General features: G+C 39.7%; 2 protein-coding genes across 7 annotated transcripts in view; one reads left to right on the top strand and one right to left on the bottom strand.

Annotated features, from left to right (window-relative positions):
* Positions 1–21276, top strand: part of ints6l (integrator complex subunit 6 like) — a 48558-nt gene that overhangs the window by 4964 nt on the left and 22318 nt on the right. For 3 of the 5 annotated variants that reach the window (XM_061901685.1, XM_061901686.1, XM_061901689.1), the window contains exons 1-3: positions 14781–15084; positions 15209–15286; positions 20165–20314. In XM_061901685.1, the coding sequence (XP_061757669.1) occupies positions 14974–15084; positions 15209–15286; positions 20165–20314 (339 nt within the window). In that variant the 5' untranslated portion in view covers positions 14781–14973. Of the gene's footprint in view, positions 1–9262; positions 9284–14780; positions 15085–15208; positions 15287–20164; positions 20315–21276 lie in introns of those variants that run through there. The other 2 variants (XM_061901687.1, XM_061901690.1) reach the window with 2 other exon arrangements.
* Positions 306–9264, bottom strand: mospd1 (motile sperm domain containing 1). Of its 2 annotated transcripts, none has more exons than XM_061901700.1 (6): positions 9105–9264; positions 5322–5601; positions 5173–5248; positions 1676–1908; positions 917–1078; positions 306–807 (listed from the first exon to the last, which is right to left on the bottom strand). In XM_061901700.1, exons 2-6 carry the CDS (start codon positions 5473–5475, stop codon positions 776–778), a joined length of 657 nt encoding a protein of 218 aa, XP_061757684.1. In that variant the 5' UTR covers positions 5476–5601; positions 9105–9264; the 3' UTR covers positions 306–775. The 2 variants fall into 2 exon arrangements, with proteins under 2 accessions (XP_061757684.1, XP_061757685.1); XM_061901701.1 differs by lacking the exon at positions 9105–9264 and adding an exon at positions 5762–6712.

The following is a 21276-nucleotide window of genomic DNA, read 5'->3' on the forward strand; positions in this document are numbered from 1 at the left end:
AGGGAGGCCTCAGCTCGGACATGTTTGTTAAAAAGAGCAATACCTGATTTCATGTCAATGTCCAACAAGGCCAGGAAGTGGCAATGTTCATTGCGATTCACGAGGGGTCTGAAACCTAAATATAACGAATTGGAAAGACTGATCCCTCCTGCTACCTCGTCTTATTCTCAGGCAGGTCAGCTAAATTAAGCTAAAGTCACAGACTGAGTAAAATGTGTTGAGTGCCAACAAATGGAGGCTAATCTATTTGTGGCTGTCCAAATGTATTTCTGACAGCGCAAATAAATGAATGTCTGGGGAAAAACTGATGTACTGACACTTTATTACATGTTATGAATATTATTGTACAACAATCTTTAAAAAAAAAAGGCCTTTTTACATCACAGTTGGAAAAATGCAATTACATGGGTACCAATCCATGCAGAAAACTGCCCTTTAAGTCTTTATTCTACACTACAATGATTCAAAACATCAATTTGTTGGTAACACGCAAAAACTATAAGAAAACTGCTATGGCTTTATATACATGAATGTTCCTTCACTCTGGCGTTCTATTCGGTTTCATATACTAGAAGCACGAGGGCCTCACAGCAATCACGCTTCTTCACAGGTCCTCATTCTGGGACTTGTCCACTGGAGTCACTGTTTGCATCAGTGTGTCAAACAAACCTGGGTTAGGGAAAATAAAATACTCATGTTTCAGGAGTGAAGGCATATTGTGAGCTTTGAACTCCTTGCAGCGGTGGTATGTGACGATGTCTGATATTCTTGTCCATCATGTGCGGAGGATGACCATCGTAAGAAGTCCTACAAATATACAATATAGATGCATTATTTTTCCCCAATTGCAACTCATTTCAGTCCTTACTAATCTTTCAAATATATAAAAAAAAAAACAAGAGGGGTTTTAACGCACCAAGAACATAAGCAGCTACAAGTTTCTTGTTAACACTTAAGTGGAGGTAGACAGGCACAGTAGATTCTTGTTCCCCCAGGGTTGGGAGCATGAGGGCAGCCACACACACCAGCCCCAGCAGCACCGTCAACAGACTCGGTCCTCCAGTTACAGGACGGCTCTCTGCGAGACACGACAAAGCATATCCCAAATCTTATTACTAAATTTTGGCCACATGATCAAGCACTAAAAAATTGAATTTGAGACATAAATTTTTGATGTTAGACCATGTGGATCAGTGTTCCTAACAGCTCTCAGTTTTCTACACCAGTGGTCCTCAACCACCAGACCGAAAAAAAATATATATATTTTTTTAATTATTAAATCAACATAAACACAATATATACATTATGTATCAGTATAGATCAATACAGTCTGCAGGGATACAGTTTGTAGGCACACATGATTGTATTTCTTTATGAAAAAAAAACAACCCTCCCCGGTCCGTGGGACAAATTTTCAGGCGTTGACCGCTCCGCAGCTACAAAAAGGTTGGGGACCACTGTTCTACACCATTGCATACTACAACAACACTATTAATGGTTTTATTTTTATGAGAACATGTGTTCCTAATAAAATTATTTTAGATTCCCGCCAAAAACTGTTTGGTAAACATAATAGCTTGTAGTCTAGTACTATATGAGGTTGCTTTAGTTTAGACATGTTCTTGTTGTGCTTAATGAGCATTTGTCTCTATCTAGTGGCCATATTTGGTCCTACCTGTTTGAAATACGGTCTGTTCAAAAAACTCGCTGTCTGCCAGCTGCTCTTTGACTCTGCGTTCATCATCGTGTGAGCGTTGGCTGCTCAGCTCCTGCGAGGCTGAGGGACGCAGCGTGGCCGTGACCTCTTTACGACCCAGAGCTTTCCGCTGACTCTGCTCCGACACCTGCAGGCGAAACTTGTCGTACACGCCATAATGACACGGCCGCACGTCTCTGTGTCGGATTACTCTGCAAGACAACACACAACAAAACTGCTTTTTCTTTGACTTAAACTCTAAATTTCACATACATATGCTATAGGTTGTCATATCTTTACAAGAAGAAATAGTGAAATAATGTTTTTATTGTACAGTGAACCTGTTTAAGTCAATGCGCCTCAGACTGGCGGACTGATGTCAAAATAACCAAAATTAGCCATTTCTTGCACATTTTCTTTTGAATTTGGACACATTAGAATGAACAATAAAGGAATATTTATTTTCTTCTATTTGTGCATTTTTTTCAGAGTTTTTATGTAATTTTGCTGTTCTAATCTTTCTTCTAGTGGCTGACAAAAACATGTCAGTTGCTCTGCTAGAGTCCAGAATGCCATGCTTTTATTTTGAAGCTTACTTTGCCCTGAACAGGAAGTCACTGTGTGCACATTTTAATGCTGTGTAATTAGACAATTGCTATGCCACTGTTGTCCATTTTTGCTGCTAAATGACAATGACATTACCAATACTACAACACATGTCCATTACCACACCCATTTTTATAGAAAGTATCCGGTTGGGTTTCATGTTTCATATCGACAAAAGCGGTCTGATTTAAGTGGGTGGCACTGTCATGCCATGCTTTTATATTAAAGCTTACTTTGGCCCTAACAAAAAGTTACTGTGTGTATGTTTTAATTCTGTAGAATTGGACATTTGTGTCAGTCATTTCAGGAGGCTTAGTGATAACTAAGTTGAATAAGCTACCACCCAGGACGGCATAAATAGTCTCATTTTCAGATAAATTAATCTTTTGGGCCTCAAATCCATGTTGACACCTACTTTGGCAGGCACTTTTTAAGCCACGGATAATTTGTAAACGCATACTTATCTCCGTATCTAAGCCTCTTGTCCACACACAAACACATACATTTGTTATTAAAAAGGCAGACTTTTGCAAACGCTGGCCGAAGCGTTCCAAAACTCTCCGCTCAGCATTCACGTGTACTCTGCTCAAACGGACATTTGTACTTGCCTGATGGCGTCACGGTTGAGCGCTCTTAGAAATAATACTTACACTCCATTATCTATTGTTGTGTTGTGAGCTAAATTGAGGGACGCTGCCTTGCTTGCTGGCTTTAATTAAGCACACCATAAGATGATTTACTGTATGTTTGAATGCAAACGTGCTGCAATTATTACTCTACATTAATATATAATTTTTTTTTAAACTCATTAAAATGGGCTTTGCGACAATTGCGATGGGGCAACTATGATAAGCAAGACTTTTTGCTTTGTGTCATACGAAACCTTAACCCCGAACCCACTATATCTTGTTTTTAATCCTTATCAAACATTTAACTTATGTGTGTTGGTTGCACTTGTGTCGATGAAGCTGGGTGTAAATGTGCGACTAAACACAAAACATGTTGCTTCTTCTTAAGAATGTTGAAGACAATGTTCACTTCATGGCACATATATCGATATACTGATGACTACATGCGTTATAATTCCACAAGAGTTTTACAGCTCTACATGCATGTCCGTGCACTTTAGGCACTTAACTATTCAAGAGGTTTTCTTAGTATGCGCTGATTTTAGAAATAATGTACACTTACTGCACATGTAATATATCACCCTGTTGCTGATTAAACATGTTATAAGTTCACATGTGTTAGGTTTCAGCAACACGGGCATGGTGCATGCGCGCTTTTGGCAGTGAAAAAAGATTCATAATGTTCCCATGACCACTGTGTAAGTGAAAGCCGGTTTTAAAGATGATGTAAATGTCATTGTAAGACTGGTTTATTACAGTAAACATAATAAACAGATGTAATGCCACCAAGTCAGCTGTGGCTGCTTTTCCGTGCTTCTGATTGGACCAAATGTGCATGACAGCAGATGTATATGCGTTTGTGTGTAGACATAGACAGTTTTGAAACTACACTCATGTGGGTAGATATTTTTTTAACCTCGAATATGCGTTTTTTTAAACTATCTGTGTTTGTGTGAACATGGTCTTAGTAATAATTCCGATCAGGGTTTTGTGCTGCCAATTTCGATAATCTATGTGTGACACCAACCGATACCAATACCACTACAGATCACTGTAATGTAACTGTAAATGTTCCGATATATCCATGGTGAATGATACTGAAAGTCTAACAATATTTACACAAGCTCCTTGTTTTCTAGTAATACATACAAATATTTCAGCAAAACAAGTCAAAATAGTACACAATAAATTAAAAAAAAAAACAATTTACTGCTCTTTTAAATTCCTTGGTTTTGCCCTCAAAGTCATCCTGTGTCCAGGAAATTATTCTCTAAATGTGTAAACATTTTGATGAAATTAAAATATCTACATAATCACTTTAGTGTCAATCATATACTGATACTAATTTATGGATCAAACTGCTTTCCTATATGTCGTGTACTGGCTGTGACAATGCTGACACACCAGTTGTCATGTTATCCTCTCTCTCAACTCTCATTATTCTACATGTTAAGAACTCCTTACTTTCTTCTGCAACGTTCTTCCATCTTCACTTAAAACTTTACTGCTCTTGGTGTCTATCATGTTTAGCCTTGTCCTCCAGTGACTCCAGTACTTACGATATTGAGCAATGTAGTTTAATTGGGGCGGTATAGCTCGGTTGGTAGAGTGCCCGTGCCAGCGACTTAAGGGTTCCAGGTTCGATCTCTGCTTCCACCATCCTAGTCACCGCCGTTGTGTCCTTGGGCAAGACACTTTACCCACCTGCTCCCAGTGCCACCCACGCTGGTTTGAATGTAACTTAGATATTGGGTTTCACTATGTAAAAGCGCTTTGAGTCACTAGAAAAAAGCACTATATGAATATATTTCACAATTCACTTAATTGCTGTAATGGAGGTGATGATTATTAAGGGTATCGGCTCCACAATGTGTATGGACACACAAATAGCTGCTAGCTTGTCAGCCAAGGGACTAAAAATAAATAAAGTGTCAGCCAAAGTAGATCAGCATTACTCTGCAATGGCGATCATATTTTTTCATAAAATCGTCCAATATGGATCGGAGGCCAATCGATAGTCCCATGTTTAATAATAAGAACACAATGCACCAACACCGATTGGTTGTCGACATAAATGGGTTCAACTGCAGTAGTTTGCACTCATGTACAAACTGCTCTGCATTACACTGATATTTTTTTACATGTTCTCCTCAATGGTTAGAATCAGTTATTATGCAATTTGTACATGGCCGTGGCCTACAAATACATGAAAGTACATGAATATTATACTTTGTCACTCACATGTCCACACAACACTGCGGTTTGACAGCTCCAATGGCGTCCACCACAGTGTACTTGTTTGGTGCTGTACACAGCACTTGGGGGACAGAAGGAAATACAACTTAATCGAGTTGAATACATCAGGTGCGTGTGCCGTTTTGTCTACTGACCTTTGAACTTGAGGGCAAATTCATAGGGGTTGTAGAGGGTGAGCACCTGTTTGTGAGATGTCTGCTCATCGGCGTAGAAGACGAGCTCAGTGGGGAACACGAAGACGGGAAGGTTTCCTTCCACCAGCTCAGGCTGTCGATACTGCTGCTGCATTGGCCCCAGCAGAGCTCTCCTCCGTCCCCGTCCACAGTCTGCCAGCCCCCCACCTTCCCGCGCGCCACAAGCTATGGCGTCAACTTCCTTTCAGAAGAATGCACTTAGGGCTTATGTGGCATGGTACTGCGAAGACACAAGATTGTCCTGTCATTACGATTTACTCCACTCAAACTTCAAAATACTCTCAAAATGGACAGCAAATGTTTTAGTTTAAAATCTCTCAGCCAATTAATGTAGAAAGGGAATTGTGACAATATTATTACTCCTTTTGAAACAGCCTTACGCATCACTTTATCTGTGTTGGCCCTGTGATCAAGTGGCGACTTGTCCAGGGTGTACTCCGCCTTCCGCCTGAATGCAGCTGAGGTAGGCTCCAGCATCCCCCGCGACGCCAAAAGGGACAAGTGGTAGAAAATGGATAGATGGATATATGAAAGTTTTAAAAATTGTGTACGGTAATACCAAATCACATTACCTAATTGTACTATAGCAATGGGCACCCGCGACCCCAAAGAGAATAAGCGGTAGGAAATGGATGGATATTGTTCCATTATATTTCTACCCTACCATCTACCTGAATGCTGTATTAGAAACAAGTAGTGGTTAAATCGACACTTCTCTGAAAGAGTAAAAGACAGTGTGTTATGTTTCATTTATAAAATATTTTTTTAAATGTTGAATTCATCTATTTTTTTAATAGTATTAGATTCCTTCAAACTGTTTAAAGGTTACATAAATGTATGTTTGTGAAATTAAGTGTAAATTCCTGAAGTAAGAAATAACTGCTATGTACTTTAATCATTTTGTAGGATTAAACCAGTGAATTTTTGTTTCAGGTGTTCAATTTCAACATGGGTTTTATATAAAAAGGAAATACAGATGTTATTTAGACATTTTTTACTTTTTTTTTTTTAAACTGCGCCTGTGTGTTTTGACTGTCAGGGGTCGGCAACCCGCGGCTCTTTGGCCACTCTGATGTGGCTCAGCTGCACAATCGCCGACCCCACCGATTGTCACGGGGGGATTCCGGTTCTCGGAGCCTCACCCGGACACCACCCGGGGTCAACATTCCTCGATTTTCACTCGGACAACAATATTGAGGGCGTGCCGTGATGGCTTTACTTTTAACGTCCTCTAAAACATATCGCGCCCGCCTTTAACCCATGCTATCTGCGTGCTGGCCGGACACATGCATTTCACTACTTTTATCGTCATAGGTAAAAGATTGCAAGGCATACTGGGTGATGCAGAGTACACTGAAGGTTGTGATATAAACAACTTTAACACTCTTACTAATATGCGCCACACTGCGAACCCACACCAAACAAGAATCACAAACACATTGGGGAGAACATCCTCACAGTAACCAGTAACACATTATAAACACAATATAACAATTATCCAAAATGCCATGCATCCATGACTCTTTCAGACCCCGCGCCCCCAACCCCGCCCACCTCAACCGACGCACGGAGGGGGGGGGTTGGTGCTAGCGGGGTGTATAATATAGCCTGAAAGAGTCATGGATGCATGGCATTCTGGGTAATTGTTATGTTGCGTTTATAATGTGTTTGTCATTTTTGTTTAGTGTGGGTTCACAGTGTGGTGCATATTAGTAAGAGTGTTAAAGTTATTTATATCACAACCTTCAGTGTAACCTGTATCACCCAGTATGCCTTGCAGTCGTATACGTGTATCTGCAGAAGCCACATATAACTTGTTACTGGACTGGCAAGCTGTCTGTACATGTTATAGAAGGTGTCAAAGACAATGGTTTCATGGCACGCCCTTATTACTGTTATATGGGTGACCACCAGCAGATATTCGCGAGAATGGTTGCGGCTCCCATTGTCTTCTTTATTTTGTGAAAGGGGTCAAAATGGCTCTTTGAGTGGAAAAGGCTGCCGACCCGTGCTTTAAGTGTAGTTGTCCGTGTGTCTGAAGAGGTTACAAGAAGTGGGAGCTAATCATATGTCTGATGTTTCGTGGCAGCTGAAGAAAACAACGTTCCTCCACATGGTAACGTGTTCTGAACCAGTGCTGTTGCGATACTTTTTTCCCCACAAACACACACAAGCACTCAAACCAGGTTCACAATTTGACGTTGAAACCAACTAAGTCACGTGACACTATGCTATTTAACGCAATAATGTGCTGTTGGGCACCTAAAGTGCAAAGTAATCATGGATGCTAGTAAAGTCAACATAGCCAAGAATTGTACTGTAGCGATAGGCACCAACGCCCCCTGCGACCCCAAAGAGAATAAGCGGTAGAAAATGGATGGATGGATATTGTTCCATTTTATTTCTACCCTGCCATCTACCTTAATGCTGTATTAGAAACAAGTAGTGGTTAAATCGACACTTCTCTGAAAGAAGAAAGGACAATGTGTTATTTTTCATTTATAAAATATTTGTTTTAAATGTTGATTTCATCTATTTTTTAATAGTATTAGATTCCTTCAAACTGTTTAAAGGTTACATAAATGTATGTTTGTGAATTTAAGTGTAAATTCCTGAAGTAAGAAATAACTGCTATGTACATTAATCATTGGGCTTCACAGTGGAAGAGGGGTTAGTGTGTCTGCCTCACAATAATACGAAGGTCCTGGGCTCGGGATCTTTCTGTGTGGAGTTTGCATGTTCTCCCCGTGAATGCGTGGGTTCCCTCCGGGTTCTCCGGCTTTCTCCCGATTCCAAAGACATGCACCTGGGGATAAGTTGATTGGCAACACTAAATTGGCCCTAGTGTGTGAATGTGAGTGGGAATGTTGTCTATCTGTGTTGGCCCTGCGATGAGGTGGCGACTTGTCCAGGGTTTCCCCGCCTTCCGCCCGATTGTAGCTGAGATAGGCGACCTCAAAAGGGAATAAGTGGTAGAAAATGGATGGATGGACTTAAATCATTTTGTAGGATTAAAACAGTGAATTTATATTTCAGGTGTTCAATTTCAACATGGATTTTTTATTTTAAAAAAAGGAAATACTGATGTTATTCAGACATTGTTTTATTTTTATTTTTTAAACTGCGTCTGTGTGTTTTGACTGTAACGTACCTTTATGTGTAGTTGTCCGTCTGTCTGAAGAGGTTACAAGTGGGAGCTAATCATATGTCTGATGTTTCGTGGCACAGTCGAAGAAAACAACGTTCCTCCACATGGTAACGTGTTCACGTGTTCTGAACCAGTGCTGTTGTGACACTTTGTTCCCCACAAGCACTCAAACCAGGTTCAAGATTGACGTTGAAACCAACTAAGTCATGCGACACTATGCTATTTAACGCAATAATGTGCTGTTGGGCAGCTAAAGTGCAAAGTAATCATGGATGCTAGTTAAGTCAACATAGCCAAGAAGCCCTTATGCCGATGACTTTAAACTCTGTTTTTTATTTTATTTTTACAAAGACTGTGCTTACACACACCCAATGTAAATCGCTTAGTAATGACAACTACTTTAAATCCGCTGACATTATATTTTAAGCATGTTACATTGTTATAATAATGTAGCTAACGCGTTAGCATGCTCGGTTAACCAAAATCTTATCCGACAGCATGTGTAAAGTGTCTCCGCTGTGTCATGCCTGACCGTTAAATTACTGCAACAAGATGACACGAAAGCGAGAATTTACCTTTCGTTGAATGTCGATTACACCAGCGCGGAGGCAATAGCCGTCCCGAACCCAGCCTGTTGTTGCTGTTTTTTTTTTTCTTCTTTTGTCAATAAGGGGCTGCTGCAGACTTCGCAATGCATGCTGGGATGTCACATTCAGAACGTGCTCGACGTCAACTCAACGACTTCACATCAATGGTGATCAATCATGTCACTACGGTCATGTTTACAACCACATTCCGAACTGCTATTGGTAACAAATATGATGTACAAGATGCTGGAGTTATTTATAGTTGCCTTTTTTTTGTTTTATGTAATATGACGAGTTTAAGCAAATGCTATGCTAAAGTAGCATACAAACACGTGTTTTTTAAAATGTTACAATGCTATTATTATTGATAAGTTGTCGGTTTTTATCAAATTAAACATAGTTTTATTTTATTATAATATTGTCTTTGAAGAAAAACACAAGGTATGTCATGGACAAATACTGTGAAGGTTAGCTAGAGAGCATCTATCCATCCATTCTACCGCTTATTCCCTTTAGGGTCGCGGGGGGCGCTCGTGCCTATCTCAGCTACAATCGGGCGGAAGGCGGCGTAAACCGTGGACAAGTCGCTATCTCATCGCAGGGCCAACACAGATAGACAGACAACTTTCACACACTAGGGCCAATTTAGTGTTGCCAATCAACCTATCCCCAGGAGCATATGTACATTAAATTGTGTGACAACAATATCGTATAGGACAATGTTTTTCAACCTATTTTGAGCCAAGGCACATTTTTTGCGTTGAAAAAATGCGGAGGCACACCACCAGCAGAAATCATCAACTCAGTTGACAATAAAAAGTTGTCGCAATTGTCGGATATGACTTTAGACCATAACCAAGCATGCATCAATATAGCCCTTGTCTCAAAGTATGTGTACTGTCACATCACGTCCTGACTTATTTGGAGTTTTTTGCTGTTTTCCTGTGTGTAATGTTTTAGCGCTCCTATTTTGGTGGCTTTTTAAAAAAAAAATTGGGTATTTTCCTGTAGCAGCTTCATGTCTTCCTTTAAGCGACATTTCCCACATCTACTTTGTTTTAGTAATCAAGAATATTTCAGGTGTTCTTATCCATCTTTTTGGGGACATTGTTGATTGTCATGTCATGTTCGGATTCACATTGTGGACGCCGTCTTTGCTCCACAGTAAGTTTTTGCTGTCGTCCAGCATTCTGTTTTTGTATACTTTGCAGCCAGTTTCAGCTTTAGTTTCATTCTGCATAGCCTCCCCTAAGCTGGAAAGCCTTTTCTTAAGGGCACTCACCTGTTGTTTATTTTTGGTTGAAGCATAAGATATGGAAGAGTATTACACGGCTCTAGACAGCACCGACATTCAACAACAACAACACATAATTCGGAGACTATAATTACTGGTTTGCAAAAAATGTTTTTGTCACAAATATGTGAAAGTAGATAATCTCCTACGGCACACTAGTGCCGCGGCACAGTGGTTGAAAAACACTGATATAGGAAACAAACTACATGGGAACCGGATGTTCTAACTTGGGGGCAGATTCTAATACCGATCGACGATAACACCGGCGTATCAGCAGAGGTTTGATACTTGTGTAATTACGTCAATGAATTGATTTACGTGGACCCCGACTTAAACAAGTTGAAAAACTTATTCGGGTGTTACCATTTAGTGGTCAGTTGTAAAGAATATTTACTGAAGTGTGCAATCTACTAATAAAATTTTCAATCAATCAATCAATATTTATTATACGTATGTGTTTTTGTTGTGTTCTAATAATGTATAATGTAAGTCACAAATGTCAAACTAAAGGTCCACGGGCCAGATTTGGCCCGCTACATAATATAATGTGGCTCGTGAAAAAATAACGTGTTGTGAAGTACTTCATCTTTTCTTACTAAATGTATTTGTTCTTTACATTGTGACATTAAAAAAAATAAAAAATCTGCATGCAATTGCATGTCTTTTAACTTTAATATTACTGCATGTAATAATAGAATACAATAGAATAGAAAGTACTTTATTGATCTCTGGGGGAAATTCAGCACCACAGTTCGCTCACAATAGACCATAATAAAAATAAATAATATATAACATATATATGTAATATATAATATATGAATAGTATAAATATATTCTACATATATTCTGATAATGAAAGTAGATGTACACTCATATATTTAAAATACAATCGAACGGGAATAAGCGGTAGAAAATGGATGGATGTTTTTGTTAAAATAAAGATAAATACTTTAATATCTGCTTGGCTTAATATTTCAAAGCAAGTTATGCATCAAATTGCACACTGTAAAAATGACAGTAGATTTTATGGAAAAATTCTGGCATTTGAGTTTTTTACAGTAATCAACTTTGGAACCCTCCATCCATCCATTTCCTACCGCTTATCCCATTCGGGGTGTGCGGTTCTGCAGCATATCTCAGCTACAATCGGGAGGAAGGCAGAGTTTTTTTTTTTATTGATTGATTGAAACATTTATTAGTAGATTGCACAGTACAGTACATATTCTGTACAATTGAATACTAAATGGTAACACCCAAATAAGTTTTTCAACTTGTTTCGGTTGGGGTCCACGTCAATCAATTCATGGTACACTCTGGACAAGTCGCCCACTCATCGCAGGGCCAACACAGATAAACAATATGCATTCATACTCACATTTACACATTAGGGACCATTTAATGTTGCCAATCAACCTATCCTCAGGTGCATGTCTTTGGAAGTTTGATTAAGTAAAATGTTTCCATATATACACTATAAAAACAAGAACCGTGCCGTTACATGAATTTTACAATTTTTCCATTCCATTTATTTTATTTCCATTTAATAATAATTATATATGCTGTAAAAAAAACAAAAACGCAAATTTTACGGTAACATTCTGGCGAAGGAGTTGCCAGTTTGTTTATTGTAAAAGCTATATATTTTATTTGTACAGCCTATGTAAAAAAGATAATTATGAAATACATAGGCAATTACATATATATATATATATATATATATATATATACATATATATATATATATATATATATATATATATATATATATATATACATATAAATATACATATATATGCATATATACACATATATACGGTAACATGCGGGGGCAGCACGGCGGGTGAGGGTTTAGTGCATCTGCCTCACAATACGAAGGTGTTGAGTAGTCCTGGGTTCAATCCCGGGCTCTGGATCTTTCTGTGTGGAGTTGGTATGTTCTCCCCGTGACTACGTGGGTTCCCTCCGGGTACTCCGGCTTCCTCCCACCTCCAAAGACATGTAAATATGAGTGTGAATGTTGTCCGTCTATCTGTATTGGGCCTGCGATGAGGTAGCGACTTGACCAGGGTGAACCCCACCTTTCGCCCGAATGCAGCTAAAGCAGGCACCAGCGACCCCCCGCTACCCCAAAAGGAACAAGCGGTAGAAAAGGGATGGGTTACATATGCTGCACTCTGAGTGCAACCACAACTGCAATGTCAATGTGGCCCTTAATAAAAAAAAGTTTGCCATGCCTAACGTAGATAATATGCTATAATCTTAACAAACGGAGGGATAGTGTACAAGAGGGCGTTGGATGATTTGATTGGCAGCAGATAGTAGTTTTCCTTTTTTTTGTTCAAATAATTGAATGTAATCCGATCGATATCAAGTAGGGGCAGTTCCGGTCATGCCAATGTTCATACGTATTCTTCAAATTCAAGATAATTGAATGACTACTTGAACTCCTCCACTTGGGGCAAGGTCTCCTCCCCAACCCGGACATGGCATTCCACCCTTTTACGGGCAAGAACTATGGACTCGGACTAGGAGTCTTGTTCACGAGTGAGGGAAGAGTGGATCGTGAGATCGACAGGCGGATCGGTGCAGCATCTTCAGTAATGCGGACGTTGTACCGATCCGTTCTGGTGAAGAAGGAGCTGAGACGGAAGGCAAAGCTCTCAATTTACCGGTCGATCTACGTTCACATCCTCACCTATGGTCATGAGCTTTGGGTCATGACCAAAAGGATAAGTTCACGGGTACAAGCGGCCGAAATAAGTTTCCTCTGCCATCCGGGCGGAACTCAAAGTAAAGCCGCTGCTCCTCCACATCGAGAGGAGCCAGATGAGGTGGTTTGGGCATTCTGGTCAGGATGCCACCTGAATGCCTCCTTAGGGAGGTGTTTAGGGCACGTCCAAGTGGTAGGAGGCCACGGGGAAGACCCAGGACACATTGGGAAGACTATGTCTCCCGGCTGGCCTGGGAACGCCTCGAGATCCCCCCGGGAAGAGCTAGACGAAGTGGCTGGGGCATACTTGCCAACCTTGAGACCTCCGATTTCGGGAGGTGGGGGGGTAGGGGGTGTGGTCGGGGGTGGGCGGAGGCGTAGTTGGGGCGGGGGGCGTGGTTAAGGGGTGGCGTATAATTCACCAACTCGAGTATTTCATATATATTTCATATATATATACATAAAAGAAATAGCTGAATTTCCGACGGCACCTATCAAATACACAGTAATAAAAACACAGTTGTTCTACTAACTGTACTGTGCTTGCTGGTTACAAAAAAAAAAAAAACAACACTTACCTTTCACTATTTGAGTAACCTTTGTTCTGCCATTTGCGTATTGGCGAGCGATCTCCGAATCCGGGAACATCCTTCACTGATTTGTTGTAGACATCCGCAAATGAGAACGGGATGTTGCTTCCAGCTATCAGCATAGCCATCCATCTTTGTCTCAGCATAAGATACACCATCGGGTCTCCATTTTGCAAGATGGGCCATAATACTGGGTTGTGAACAATGCTGTGCTGCGGACGCTTTGTGCTTCGCTGACCGTTCCTGGCTGAGTATATCCGTTCACCGTGTTCAATGGAGAAGTCTGTTCTACAAAATTTACAGGCAACATACCCCTTACAATTCGAACTCTCCTGGATAAACTGAAATTCTTGTTTCCAATCGTTCTGGAACTTGCATGCGTATTTCTTCATTTTGCTCGTCGAAGGTGTAATATATTGGGTTGGAATCAATAACCAGGCGACGTGATGAAGTTACGTCTCTTTACTGTGGGCTTCAGAGCAGACATTCTATTCTATGTACAGTAGATGGCAGTATTGTCGTGTTTAAGAGGGTCACAACATTGAGTCAGGTTCTCATGGAGCTGGAATGGGCGTGGCTTCCAGCTCCGTCTGAATTTCGGGTGATTTTCGGGAGCAAATTTGTCCCGGGAGGTTTTCGGGAGACGCGCTGAATTTCTGGAGTCTCCCGGAAAATCCGGCAGGGTTGGCAAGTATGGGCTGGGGAGAGGGAAGTCTGGGCTTCCCTGCTTAGGCTGCTGCCCCCGCAACCCGACCTCTGATAAGCGGAAGAAGATGGATGGATGAATGAATGATTACTTGTTTGATATTAATACAATTTATTAATTATTTCATAATGCAATTTCAAGGAAAATGTATCGGTATCGTTGCTGTATATAACTGGTAATAGATCGATATCTAAACTCCCAGGCTCGGCTGTGTCTTATGTTTACACACGAACCATGACGTGGACCTCGTTTCTGCTCGTTTATATAGATTCTACGCGAAAGAGGCGTGGCCATTGCCCGCTCCACCGAGCCAATGGCGCTGCAGAGGAGGGAAGGGGCGTTCCTTTCGTTCGGGAGCAGAAGTTGAAGAGCGCGAGCTGAGACAGAGCACAGGAAAGGCGGCTAGAGGGAGGGCAGAGGCAACGGCCCTCTTCTGGAGGGGGGGGCTTATTAGAACAAATATATACACACATGTGTGAACTGCTTGGCCGTACTGTAGGTCATATGTGGCTAACAGTAAATTTAGACAAGCATACAAGAGCGGCTTTACATTTAAAATGCCTATTTTAGTTTTTCTGTTAGACACGTCCGCCTCTATGAATCAGCGCACTTATTTGGGTACGACGTATCTGGACATTGCTAAAGGCGCGGTTGAGGTCTTTATGAAGGTAACGAATGCTTTTACCCCGACTTTTTTCTCGAAAGTGTTCACCTTTGGTGCTCCTAGGGTTCCTTGGGCGAAATCGGTCGAAATTAATATATATGTTGTTTTGGTTTTCCTTTTTTTGACAGCTGCGTGCCCGAGACCCGGCTAGTAGAGGCGACAGGTACATGCTAGTTACATTCGATGAGCCACCATACGGAGTGAAGGTAATTAGCAACTGATACAATTGTTACATTTTCCAGGCCAACTGGTCTTTTTTCTGTAAGTGGAATTTTATTGTTGCCGGCTGTCGTTGGCTTCCTGATAGCAAAAAAAGCGGCAATTTATTTGTCGGAGCTATCCGCAGAAGCAGAGCAGCACTGCCTCCTCACATCCAGCGGACATTTTGCTTTTGTGTAGAGAAAAGTCTGGGGCGTTGAGATGGAGGCGTAGAAATATATTAGCCCCCGTGACGTCATATTTTCCTCACAGTTCACTGTCCGTATTGGCCGCAGAGCCTGCCCGTCATCATTAGCCCCGCCCCTTGTCCTAGTTGTGTGTTACCATTGGCCCAACATGAGGTGAAAGTTGATAAACCTTCTCGAGATGTGTGTGTGCGGGGAAACAATATATGATGATTTCTTTTTTATTGCCCATACTGCGAGGACTGTGTTTCAGCACATAATCACACCCACCCCCTCCCAAACTGTATCTCTCTCAGACGCCCACACATGTTATATAGCTTTTTAGGGACTCATCTTTGTTGACAGTCAAGTGAATGTCTGGCTGTCTCCCTATTCATTTACACTTGGATCAGAGTTTGAATGAATATAGTGCTATAATAAATAAAGCAATATTACATGTTGATGCAACCTGTGAGTGACGCACTACAATAATTCCAGAGCCCCTTTGCTATCTTGTTGACTTGTTTCGTAACCTGCCACCTGACTCTGGTCATTTTCATGCCTGGTGATTAATACACATCCTATTTGTATAGCACCAACTTAGAAGGAAACTGACCTGGGGTGGCGCAGTGGTAGAGTGGCTGTGCGCAACCGGAGAGTCCCTGGTTCAATCCCCACCTAGTACCAACCTCGTCACGTCCGTTGTGTCCTGAGCAAGAAACTTCACCCTTGCTCCTGATGGGTGCTGGCTAGCGCATTGCATGGCATCTCCCTCCATCAGTGTATGAATGTGTGTGTGAATGGATAAATGTGGAAGTAGCGTCAAAGCGCTTTGAGTACCTTGAAGGTAGAAAAGCGCTATACAAGTACAACCCATTTATCATTTATTTATTACCTTAACACACATTAAAATGAAGAAAATAGCAACAAATGTATCCAAACCAAACTACTTTGATCACATTATACTGGAGTACTGTACCCCATATTTTGTATTTTTAACAAAATATGGGGTAGGAAGGTTGAAAGTAAATCATTTCACCAAGTGCCTATGAAGTGGCTCTTGTCCAAGCCATAACTATTCGATTATGTAGTCACATTTACTTGTCATACTTGAAAGCTGGGTTGTTCTATGCAGTGTACTTCACTGCACTTTCACAAAAATTATTCTTGCTGCTATACAAGCTACACGGCCACTTCCTTATGACTTCAATGATTACAACACGTCTTCATAAAAACATTTACTGTGTGACGCTGAGATGATGTGCCTTAATCTGGATAGGCCACACAGTCTGCGCTTTAGTGTCTCGTTTCAACTGATGTGTTCAATGTCTTGGGGTTTTCTCAGTTTTCTTTGACACTATTGAAAGTGAAAGGAGGCAAGTTGAGGTCTTAAAGCGGCTGTAATGCTTTGATCGTCCTTCCAGTATTGTCATTGTTTACAATACTTATACAATCAGCACTAAAAGATTGGATGATTATGAGAGGATGTCCATGGTTATGACTTCTCATACATGACCAATCAGCCATTCCTTTTCTATGAGGTGGCATAGGGTCCTCCAATAGTCCTCAGTAGGACATTTTCAGAGGGTGTAATGAAATACACTGTCACATTTTTATTTTACAGCAAAGCATTTTTATTTCTGTGATGTGGTGGATTTTTCACAATACTTCAATAATACTGTATTCCTTAGATGCCCTCTTTTCTGTTTTCTAATTTTACAACCTATATTTGTGTTTGTAATATTCTAACATATATGAACCTGTTAAATGTATACCATATTATTATCATTATGTCTGTATCCTGATGCATCATCAATCATCATAGTTATTAATTTATGTGCTCCATTGCTAAATTTGAACATTCCTTCCTTTTTGGCATGTAGTCTAAGACCAATGGTGGACAACCCACAGCTCTACAGCCTCCTTGTTGTGGCTCTTTTTAAACACACAGTTCTATAATTTCTGACTTTACGTGAGGTTGAGTCCTGACTTGTGCTTATGAGTGTGAGGAAGGCAAGGAAAATACAACAAGAGCCAGTATGTGTATAAACAATAAATTAGAGAGGTGAATTCCTTGGCCTTCACTCCCAAATGTGTTTGATATGTGGAAATAAATGAGCAAATACTAAAAGATGTAATGTTGAAAGACCTTTTTAAAACAAGCGTCTAGCATTTCCTGAAAAGGTAGTAATATCTATGAAAAAAGTGCTGCAACCAATAATCAATTGATTACATCAGAAAAACAGCTTCGATATATTTTCTGTTGCTTCGATTATATGGTTAATGAGTGCTACTAATCCCAATTGATAAAATCCAGAACTCAAATTTTGCGGCTATAGTTTCCACACGGCCGCTGCAATAAAGAGCACATGAGAGTGGTGGTGTGTGGTTGTTGTGATATGTGTGGCGGCAAACAGCAGAGTTTTTCAATAGCATATTGCATCATTTTCGGTTGTATTGTTTTGTTAAACCTATTATTAATATTAAATTCATTTAAATTCCTGTATTTTACTTAAATTTACTTTTAATAGTTGGTTACTTTCTGTTGTAATGTGGTTCTATCTAAACATATGTTAAAATGTAATAAGCATTTATTCTTTTGTTGTTTGGATATTTTACATTAGTTTTGGATGATACTACAAACTTGAGTATTGATCCAATACCAAGTTGTTGCAGGGGCAGTATCCGTCATACCAATGTTCATAAAAATGTTCAAGATAATTGAAGGATTACTTCTTTGATATTATTTTAATATTTTAATTATTTCCTACTGCAACATAAAATTTTATTTAAATGCTTTGGTTTTTCCCCTAAAGTTCTGTGTCCAGGGACTAATTTCCTAAATTTGTAAACAGTAACAAAAACAGCAAAAATAAAAAAATATTAATCTAACAACAATTGTATCGACCGTATACTATCACTCTACGTAATATTGTCATGGTCGATAATGGTATCGATCCGCCCAACTTTGTTTGCATTAAAGAGCTCATGATTGTGGTTAGTAGTGGTAGTGTTCTTCTCGTCCTCCAGTGATAATGGTACTCATAAGACACTTAGTTTATTTGCCAACATAGACTAAGGAGTGTGGCTTTGCACTGTGGTAGGACATAAGTTGCTAGTGAAAATGCTTAGTGCGTTGAGGGTGCCTTCGTTTTCTTGTCGATGTCATATTTGCAGGACAGAGCTACAGTGTGTCATCAACATTCCTTGTCACAATGTAACAATAGTAGTAAAAGCGCTATCGCTATTGTCTATATCGCGCAACCCTACTGCACACGTTAAGAGTGTAATTGAAATGTTGATAAAGTGCATTTATTAAAAAAAAAGAATGAATTTTATTGCAAAAATAATTTATTTATTTTTTTATTTCAACCATTGGCTATATTCCCTAAAATACGCATTAGGGCTTTAGTGTAAAGAGTTTTGTTATTTGATGACTCGATTATTTGAAAAATCTACTCAATTCTCGATTATTAAAATAATCCATTGCTGCAATCCTATTTGAAAGTTGACCTTCATGCACTTTTCTTTGTTGTATTCTGTTTTTTTAAAAGGTAAAATAAAAATTTAAAAAAGTTTATAGGCTGAGTTACATTTTGTGGTTTCAGACTATTTTTGTTTTGTAGAAAAGCGGGCAAAAAAACCCCCTTGATCGTAAAGGTTTCTGAACCTGTGCTTAACATATGCACACTGGTTAAAAAAGTGCCACACACTATTTAGTACACTTAATTTTTTAGTAGCACTCAATTATATCACTGAGATACTTTTATGTGTAATTGATGCAAAATAAAATGCATTTCACATAATTTATTTTTAGCATTTAATCTCAATTCATCATCAGCATTGCAGGTTTTAGTAAGCCTGTGTTATGCTGTGCTTTCTATATAGAACACTGATTACATTCATTAATAGTGCAAGTCGGCTCTCACATTTTTAAATCCAAGATGCAACATTTGTTTTTTTCTCTCTCTTTGATTGCTTATGCTGTATGTGCCGGTTCTGTGCATGAAGGATTATGATGGAAGGACAAGGTTTTACTGCTCTGATTATGCAGTCACACGGGCAATAAATTGTTGATAGAGAAGGAGAGAGTGGCTGGTGGGTGGGAAAAAAATGAACATTTTCTGTAGTCTGAATTATCGGGTGCAATCTCGGCACTCTACTGTATGTTTACTAGTACAAAGCGTGAACGTCTCTGTTAGTTCTCTACTGCGCTGTGGCTTGAATGAGCTAATATCAAACATGCAGCAGCAACGAGGTTACACCCAGATCCTGGTTTTGGAACTTAGATACAAAACTCTACCTTGTGACAATTTTCTGTAAAAACATTAGATCTATACTGCCTCTCTCTTTTTGACATGGGAAGCAGTTGAGTAAGCTTGCAGGTGATCCTTAGATTAAGCATGAAGCTGCAGCACTGAAGTACTTGACCTTACTGGAGGAAAGTCTAAGAGCAGTTACACACCCACATCCTCTCCAGTGGGACTCTTCACAGAGAACAGGCAGCAGTGGGAGTTGTATTTTTGGACGCTCCCATAGAAAATGAGGCTCTTAGGTATGGATCAGCTGTCTTCTTTTGCAGACCTGATTTGTAAAGATACAACATGTCTTATATTATTTCTTCTGCGTTGAACGCTGTGTTCAGTGTTTTCTAGCACCTCAGATAACATTATAGTGATTTATTTGCTGTGTTTCTTTCAGGCAGGCTGGAAGGAGAATCACGCCACCTTCATGTGTGAGCTGAAGAACCTGCAAGCGTCCGGGTTGACCACTTTAGGCCACGCTCTCCGCACAGCGTTCGACCTGCTTAACCTCAACCGCCTTGTCTCAGGCATAGACAATTACGGACAGGTACAGTAGGTGTTGCCAGTGTTATTTTCCGTAGTGTTTTAGTTACATTAGCAGAAGCTTTAAGAATGAGTATGTAGCTAGAACAGCCTAATCAAGTTTATTTAATGTAATTTTATTTAAAAAAATAATTATAAAATTGGCATTTTTGGGGTGGTTAATTTCTTATAAATTGTCCATTTAGATCAGAGGTTTCCAACCTTTTTGTCTTTTGAGAGATACTTCAACAAAATAAATATGGCACAGAGATACTTATTTATTTAAACATTTATTTTCATAGCAATTTCAACCCAATAAAAGGGAATGCGCTTGTTTTGCCAGAGCATTAACAAAGTGTTGGTATCCATAACTCAGATTTTTTATCAAACATGTTTGTTCATCTACATCTTATATTTATGTTAAAGGTGTCCTTATACGCCTTTTTCATTTCATATACGATACCGATATTGAAGCCTTGAGTGTTTGCTGATACCGATATTAATTTGATACCATATCAACAGGAAATAGACCAGTGGTTTTCAAATGGGGGTACGCGTACCCCTGGGGGTACTTGAAGGTATGCCAAATGGTACGTGAGATTTTAAAAAAAATATTCTAAAAAAAACAATTCAAAAATCTTTTATAAATATATTTATTTAATAATACTTCAACAAAATATTAATGTAAATTCATAAACTGTGGGGAAAAAAATACAACAATGCAATATTCAAAGTTGACATCTAGATTTTTTGTGGACATGTTCCATAAATTTATTTTTTTGTGAAGAAATGTTTAGAATTAAGTTCATGAATGCAGATGGATCTCTATTACAATCCCCAAAGAGGGCACTCTAAGTTGATGATTACTTCTATGTATCCATCCATCCATCCATCCATTTTCTACCGCTTATTCCCTTTTGGGGTTGCGGGGGGTGCTGGTGCCAATCTCAGCTACAATCGGGCGGAAGGCGGTGTACACCCTGGACA

This window comes from Nerophis ophidion, linkage group LG05 (assembly GCF_033978795.1).
Source record: "Nerophis ophidion isolate RoL-2023_Sa linkage group LG05, RoL_Noph_v1.0, whole genome shotgun sequence".
Classification (NCBI taxonomy): Eukaryota; Metazoa; Chordata; class Actinopteri; order Syngnathiformes; family Syngnathidae; genus Nerophis; species Nerophis ophidion.

Coding starts and splice junctions, on each gene's coding strand:
- mospd1 (XM_061901700.1), bottom strand. CDS start 5,475: ATGCAGCAGCAGTATCGACAGCCTGAGCTGGTGGAAGGAAACCTTCCC. Junction 1,909..5,172: donor CCGCAGTGTTGTGTGGACAT/GTGAGTGACAAA, acceptor GTTGTCTTGCAG/AGTAATCCGACACAGAGACG. Junction 1,079..1,675: donor ACAGACCGTATTTCAAACAG/GTAGGACCAAAT, acceptor CGTGTCTCGCAG/AGAGCCGTCCTGTAACTGGA.